The following is an 8554-nucleotide window of genomic DNA, read 5'->3' on the forward strand; positions in this document are numbered from 1 at the left end:
GACAAAAATGTAGCACCTGGTTACTACAACTGGTTTCTATGCTGTACACTGCATGTTGTATTTCTCAGAATCGGAGGAACTCAAATCAAAAAGTGTTAGTGGCCATTGCTCAGATCAAACAAAAGTAAGGTGGACAGATTCATCCTAAGCTTGTTTTTGTTGTAAAAGATCATTTTTGACTGTCCATTTTTGGTTGAGAGGCACATCACTTTGTCACTTTTTATCACCTCTGCCCTCTTTTTTGCACAATGTCCTTTTCTGTTCCAGTCTTCCTTATGTGTATTGTCCATATCTCTGCTTAATCCTAATAAATGACTTGATGACAGGAGAAGATGGATCACCAGAATTGGTGCTTCGAGTTACAGTGTTTGAGCTACCTCGGGATTGATGGAGTAATGAATTCACACCATGTTAGCTGTCACAGTTCAGCTCCACACCCTCCTCACTCTACTTGTCAGTCACTCCCTCCTCATCAGTCTAAACTCCCTTCACCTGTTCACTCACCTGCCTCTGATCAGTAATCAAGCCCCTATATAGACTCCTGCCTCCCAGACACATTTGCCAGATTGTTCTTCGGTTTTCCATGCCAGACTCTCCAGCACACTCTCACAGACTGATCTCCTGTTACCGACCCTGCCTGCCCCTGTTCTACCCGTCTTGCCTGACTCCTGGTAAACTCACCAGCCTTCTGATCCTGATCCTGTTTTACTCTGCCTGCCGTATCTGGAAACCCTGCCTGCCCTGTTTTACCCGCCTTGCCTGACTCCCGGTAAACCCACTAGCCTTCTGATCCTGACCCAGTTTATTGCTGTTGCTGTTATCGAAGTTTGTAATAAAAGGTCAAAGATCCCTGGAATCCTGTGTGTTGCATTTGGGTCCATATACAACCCGCTACATTAGCTCCCCTGCTTAATTCCCCGCCTCTCTTGCTGATTGGATTTGAAAAAATAAATAAATAAGTCATCTGTAGGAAATTAAAGGTTTTGTGTGTGTGTGTGTGTGTGTGTTTTGGCGACTCACTGCAGAGCGTACCCACTGCTTCCAGTGCAAACACAATGTGGGCCTTCCGCCTCAGCCACCTGTCCACAGGAAACATTGCCAAAGGAGCGCAGCCATGTTCAGCAGGGTGAAGGCAGTGTCTGTTGATGTGTTTTTGGCCCCGTTCTGAACATATTGCATTGGTTAATGCATGTGATTATTTTTTATGGGATAAGATTTAATTATAAACATCTTTTAACTGTGGAAAATTCACTATGCTCATTAAAAATTATTAAACTGCTTGAACATTAGGCTGCATGCCAGCGAATAAATGTGTATATGACAAATGACGAGCACGGTGGTGAAAGAAAGTAGTACCAATACAACAATCTAAAATATATTCAAGCACAAGTTCTGCATTCAAAATCGTACGTGTTAAGAAAAATGGCCTCTGTAACGTAACATTACTAGATGGTTACTAATGCATAAGCTTCCGCTTGTAGCCGTTTCAGGTTTAGCTACATGTTTCTACAACATGTGGCATTGCCTCCATGCAGCTCTCAACATGGTGACGGCTGTGCCAGTGGCTACCAGCTAACGGTGCTATCAGCATGAACAGTCCAAACAACAGCAACAGAGCTGACAGAGCGAACACTGTTAACCTGATGGGAAACCGGAGGGTGGGCACTAGGCAGAGCGTGGGCCATTTGCTAGCCATCCAGAGTAGCTCATATTTACAACAGATGCAGTGTGTTTGCTTGTTTGTTTTCTGCCATATTAATGCTCTGAATCCCGTATACATAGAGCCTTTAATATTATGTAAATCAAACCATCTGAGAAGGGGAAATCATGCTGTGTGCTATGAAATCAATGGCATCTGACACTGGACAAATGATTCCGCTGCTTTTTTTTTAAGGGGTCATGATCCAAATACTGTAGGTTGGCAACCAGGGGTGCACCGGCCATCTGGCAGACCGGGCAATTTCACGGTGGGCCAACGTGCACAACTTGCCTTTTTATAATAATAATAATAATAATAGGGTAGCCTAAATTGGCACAGTTGTTTTTGTTTTGTCTTTTATTTAACCGACACTCGGTTAGGGAAACGTGCCTTTCCGTCTATATCATTCTAATCTCCACATGCTCTTTATGAATGTGTGTGTGTGTGTGCGCGCACGCTCAGCAGAGAGCTTGTGTTCTGCCGAGATGGAGAGTGGAGAGTTGTCTTCAGTGTTTGACAAATATTAGAAAAAAAGTATTGAGACATCCTCATCAAACTCAGGCTTCTTTGGAAAACACTGGTGACAGCATCTTGAGGACCGTGCTGTAAGCATTGAAAAGCCACTGAGAGCTATGGACTTTATATATACACCACACAGACTTTTATAGGCTTAGATAATTAATGAATAATGAATGGCCATGTCAACCCTACAGTGAAGGTGACTTAATTACAAAAGTTGATCAGTCAGCAATAAGTGTGGTTTTAAATATTTATAGCTATTTACAGACTGTGTGGGCTAAAACACACAATAAGCATCTATAAGTTTACAAATCGGTAGGCAAACTCATTAAAATATGCAATCATTAAGATACGTGTACCTGATGGAATAGCTGCTTTAGAATATGTCAGAGGCCACCGTATTTAGGCTTTTACAGCCAAACGTTTTCCCCGAGAGTGAATGCATGCCCCGCCACCTTTTGTTATTGTAGCCTCTTATAAGCTTATATGTTAGTAACTTGCTGTGAAAATAATACGGTGATGCAAAAAGGAGAATATTTCCCTCCGGTGTGGTGGAGTGGAAATGAAAAGTTCAATTTTGTAACTTGTACTTTACTTACTTACAGTACTTAAGTCAATCAACTTCGTTACTGTCCACCATTGTAGATGCAGACAAGATGAACCTGCCCCTTTGAATTTGGAGAAAGTTCAACAACTCAAACAGCTTGGCTTTGATAGCGTCCAAAACTGATGCACCTTTGCGAAAAGGAGCAACAGAATTGATAATAGTAATGACTTAGCTGCTTGTAAGGGGGATTGCAGCCCCTAAAGTTGACTGTGTTGAAACCCATTTAATTTCCTCCCCTCCCTGCAGGACGAAACATTCGGCCCATCGGGGGTTTAAGATAAGACGAGGCTAGCTTATCGCAGTCAAAGATAACTGGTGAAACGAATGACAGCGGGGATTTGCGAATACTCTTTCTATACCTGTCCCCCCGCCCTTCCCCCCCCCCATCTCTCTCCTGCGCTCCCGCTTTTCCACGGAACGTGCTGCGGCTTTGAACTAGTGCTTCCAAGCTGCAAAGCACAACTCAAGAGACACTGCGTCCCATTTGAAGAGGTAATTTATTTGTATGGCATGAAATAAGGTGAAGATGAATAGCTACACTAGATGTATCTGAGCAAGAGATTCGTCAAAGGCTTTGTCTGAACACTGCAGTGTCAGCAAAAAGGTCAGCGGTTACCACATACCCATTTAACATCATTACGTTTACTTCCCACTCTCTGCCTACACTTTCTGCTTAATATTGTGTGAATTAGTGTCTTGTTTGGTGATTATATAACAGACATTAAAATTGATGTCTTTTGCAAAAAAACCTGTGTGGGCAGCAGTTTGAATTCTCAGGGATTTACACTTTGTATCATTCAAACATCTGGGTGTTTGCGCTTTCCTCATTACTCCTGGTTTAATGTGATGTATACCCTTTCAAAAGGCCACACTCCCTACATCCATCATCGGCAGCCAAGGTTGTTCAACCCGTTCTGATTACAAGCAGTCAAGCTTTTCTTTTGAAGAGAGAGAAGTGCAAGATTTGACTGATAATGCTGCTACATAAATTCACGGACTGTTTATTTTCGTCTCTCGCAATGTAATCTGACAAAAACAATCCCTCGGTCAAGACAATTAATCATGTTCATGTCTGCGTGGTTCCTTTGTGGTTGGAGGAGGTACGTTTTTTGTTTTTTTTTGAAAAAGCATCAGGACCTCAAAACAAAGTGCTCTCTAAATAGGCAGACGGCTCTTTGAGGAACTTTCTTTTCCTTCTCATGCAAGCATGATTATGTGAGTAATTTTGGAGCAGTGCCAGTTGGGTAGTAAAAGTTGGCACCGCACTCCTGAAGCCTCTCGTCTGTTATAATTACAGCTGTGATATCTGTTTTACTTCATAACTGCCTGTTGATACATCCATTGCTACGCAGATTTGTGATGGAGGCAAAGTGCTTGCAAAAATGAATACAGTGTTGCATTAATCTAGTCTATGGCCTAATATTTTGAGTTGTACTTTTTTGAAACATCAAAGATGGTTATGTTCTTCAAACAGTGTCTTTGATTTTGCAAGTACATATTTAATTAGTTCTTGTTACAGATGCTGAAACAGGTTATTTCTCTGTTGGTGGTTTTCTTATATGTTTAGTTCATTTTCCAACTGATTCATAAATTAACGTTAATAACACCCCACACACAAATTAATTGCCTTTACATTTCAGTGGATCAACCCTGCTGTTCTTTTGATTAGGATATGGATGAGCGATCACTTCCTTTGCTCAAAAAAGATTTTTTGATGTACATATTACTGTCTAGAAAGACAGAAAAAAACTTTTTGTAACAAAACATCTCTTGGGTCGCAAAAGTTGGGATACTCCTACCCTGGGTAGAACAAAGTACAACCATGTTTTTCATAACCTGTATAAAAATAGTTTTCTGCAAACATACATTTTTGGTTAATGGTTAGATCCACCTCGAAACGGAAAATAGTGAAAATGTGTGCTCCTCCTAAAAGGCACAGCGTTTCCTTATTAAATATATCTCTGAAAATAATGTCACCAAATTTGGAATGTTCACAGGCAGTTATTGCATACAACAAAACAAATGCATAATCAATACCTATGGCCATCTTTGAAATGTATACAGTTAAACACATTAAATATCGGCGGAAATTAAATCTGATGGAACAAAACGGTGATTAGGCTTACTTTTTCTCAGATTTGACTTTGCAGAGCTATTCGGATGAAGGATACTATGCAGACCTCTGTTCTCAAAACACCATTCTAAGCCTAAAATGTTTACTGTTTTGCAAAATGTCAAACAAGCAAGTCAAGCAGTACCCAAAAGGACACTTTGCATGGAATTTTTGGAAGTACAATAACTTTGTATATGAATCAAGGCACTGCCACATGCAGCGTCAGTTCAAAGAGCTCGCTCTTGGGCAAATGTTCTACAAGAAATACTAGAGAGAATGCGTGCAGGGTGCCAGGTTGGTCTTTATTGAGGGAACATCCGTACCCTTTGGTTCATTGAGTTTTGCACCAGTTCAGCTTACCATGCTGCCTTTTCTATATCTATTTTTCTTTACAATGTATACCTTAGGTTTGCACATGGAAGGGGAAAGTCACAGTAGCTTAAAAGCTGTAAGAGGGAGATAGTCAGGAAGAAAGTCCTGCCTTACCAGGCTACAAAGCTTTATTAAAATTCGCTCCCCCCCCTGCTTCCGGGACTTGCCTCGTTTTATCCAACCCGCTTTTACACACAACTCGTCAAATATCGACTATTGGTCAGTGGCCCTCTGAGGCACCAAGGCACCCTTTAGAGTCTTTGAGATGCAGCAGGCTTTCAACTAACTCCTATTATTAACCGTCACAACAACTTATGTAGTATAACGAGCGAGAAAGTCCACGTAGGGTGGTTGGATGGGTCAAACTGACACAGGACCCAGCTGTCCTTGTCCCTTATGAAACCAAGTTAATGTTAACTTATAAGGTAAGATAAGAAAAGATAATCCCTTATTAGTCCCACAGCTAGGACATTTGCAGCAAAATGGACAGTGCATGGCCAAGGGAATCAGTCAAATATAAACAAAACACGTATAATAGACAGACAGTAAAGCTATAATAAATAGGTAAAACGTAGAAATCAGCAAAAACTAACTCAATTTTGAAAATACTCTGTTTGCATGTAGAGTATAAGCTGACACGCCGTAAGTGACGCTAGAGGGGTGACTATGAGAGTCATAGTTTGAAGCATAGAGCCGTCGATATTTGTCGAGTGAGAATGTGTTGCATCATCATCGTAAGGCTGTCAAACATGCTATGCAATCAAATATGGATATGTCCAGATGTATAAGTATCATGAGCTAAATTTATGGTTGAGGTCGGACATAGTTGTCAGAGGGAAAGAAAATAACTTGAAAAGACAACAAAGGCTCACAGTCTTTAGTTCACACTGTCTTCATTTTCATGACAGTTTTGCTCCCACTTTGTCTCTCTCTCAGTACAGAAGACATGTTTTATTTCAGCGAATGGGGCTATCTCTTGTACCACCTTGTGCTTCATTCATTTCGATGTATATCTTTGCCATGATGGGCTATTAAGGAAAACATCTGTCAGCTGTGTAGGAGCACATATCCGTCCCAGGTGACAATCATAGCTTCAAATGATACCAGGTTTTAATCTGGATGTTTTCATTTTTTTCCTGTTCTCTCACTAGATTTCTCTCTTTTTCTCATTCTCTCTTTCTTCCTCCATCAATTCACTTTAGTTCAGCCTATGTCGGCATGGTCGAGGGATTCCTTACATTGCAAAAGCACTGAGCGACATAATGAATTAAATTCGCTCCTATCTCTCTCTTTTTCTCTTTCTTTCTCCTCTGGCAATTTATTCTGCTTACGTACTCAGCTTTAGGCAAATGATGTCCCTATATGATGTCGCTATGTAACAAGCAGAGAAGGCACATTTGTCCTCTGCAGGCTCACCTTCTTTACCGTGGCACTACGGATGCCATAATGACTGTTTTCATTATGAATTATTCTCTTGATTGTTTTTTTTACTATTATGCTTTAGTTTAACACATTGTCCAACTATGATTTTAAATAGCTTGTTTAGTTCAACCAACAGTCCAAACCCAAAGATATACATTTTATGATGAAAGTAAGAGAAAGCAGCAAATATTCCTTCGCTCTTAACCGAACTCCACTACTGTTGTTTTGCTTTTTTTCCAGGGAGTTTGGGAGATGGAAGGTGAACAACTTGGCAGTGGAAAGGAGAGATTTCTTAGAGTCTTCGTTACCTCTGACTCCTGATTTCATCAGGAACATCCGAATGTTGGGCCGCAGGCCCACCACCCAGATGATAACTGACAATCTGATCCGGAAGTACGGGACTCACTTTCTGTTGTCAGCTACACTGGGAGGTAAACAGAAAACGGTTGTTTGAGTGTTTGGTTTGTTTTTTTATTTCAAGCATTTGCCTTCTAGCTCGACTTGAATGCAATTTCCAATAACAAATGAGACGCATTCTAAAAATCATAGCAATCCTTGAAACAATGGGTCCCTGATTTCCACCAGACTCGGATCATTCTCATTGTTAGTGCCTTCAATTTTGCTGGATAACATGGTTACCATTAATGGCAGATTTCATCAGCCTGTCATCACCTTCCAGGAAGTATGCCAAAAAGATTGAATCTTAAGTTATAGGGTCTGGATGATGTCAGCTGATAGCTCATGTAGAAGACACAGAAATGTGTTGTTGTGTTCCAGTATTGAGCTAATTAGAGCAACTATTGCAGTTCCGCAGTATGGGGAAATGTGTTTTTAGGATTAACTTTCCTCCATTATGGTATAGAACAAACGTATTACTTCTCTCTCAGATGATGTAGGCTTTAGTAAAGTATTTGTGTTGATAAAAGCTTTTAGAGTTTGCTCCCTCAGGCGACATTTCACAATAACTCAGTCACAGTAAGTAACTGAATAACACATCACAGCAAAATAGTATGCCACTGGCAGCACAGAAATGGCTCTTCAGAGATGTACTGTACGAATACATGTAAAAGCCTGTGTACTATAAACACGCCACTGCCAGTGACAGTCACCCCACTTGTGATTTTCTGCAGTTTGATGACAAGCATTAATGGTCCTCTGAGTGAAGAAAAAGAAAAGAATTCAAGATGCCAGAGAAGTCCAAGCAAGTCTTGCGAAACCAATTTGCTTTTACAGAGCAACACTTGTCAATTATTTTAGACCCGATTCCTCGCTTAGAAAAGGTCACTGTTGTGAGTGGCTGCATTCAATGCAACGCTTACCAGCTGCCTGAGCTGATGCAGCCCATAACTCTGGCTCCCAGCCAGCACTTAGTGGTATGAAGAGAGGAGAATGAGGAGTTTGCCTTGGATTGTTGCCAGAGATATGCCTCTGTGGTTCTGAATGGATTGCCTCTGTGTTCAGAAACATATGGACCTAATGAAATTAATAAATAGACTGTGATATCAACACGGTGCCCTTCAGCAGCTGAGCAAGAAAAGCAGTGGGCAGAAGAAGGGCCCTGGGACATTAACACTACATTATGATAGGAATATGATGTGCAGTGTTTTAAGGGACTTTCAAGGAAAGAGTGCCCTGCACCATGGCCCCTAGACTTAGAGAGAGCTGATTGCTATGATCCGTTGCTATACAGGGTGGCATATACTAATCGTCGTCAAGTGTCTTTGTACTTCAGAGGCCCCTTGTTGCTCCTTTTCTCTTAACCACATGGAATATTGTGTGTGTGTGTGTGTGTGTGTGTGTGTGTGTGTGTGTGTGTGTGTGT

General features: G+C 41.1%; 1 protein-coding gene across 1 annotated transcript in view; it reads left to right on the forward strand.

Moving 5' to 3' along the window:
- Positions 1-8554, forward strand: part of brinp3a.2 (bone morphogenetic protein/retinoic acid inducible neural-specific 3a, tandem duplicate 2) — a 44080-nt gene that overhangs the window by 19578 nt on the left and 15948 nt on the right. The window contains exon 3 of the mRNA XM_031869653.1: positions 6973-7163. Within this exon, the coding sequence (XP_031725513.1) occupies positions 6973-7163 (191 nt within the window). The remainder of the gene's footprint in view (positions 1-6972; positions 7164-8554) is intronic.

This window comes from Anarrhichthys ocellatus, unplaced genomic scaffold (genome assembly GCF_004355925.1).
Source record: "Anarrhichthys ocellatus isolate YVR2014 unplaced genomic scaffold, GSC_Weel_1.0 scaffold48, whole genome shotgun sequence".
NCBI classification, from domain to species: domain Eukaryota; kingdom Metazoa; phylum Chordata; class Actinopteri; order Perciformes; family Anarhichadidae; genus Anarrhichthys; species Anarrhichthys ocellatus.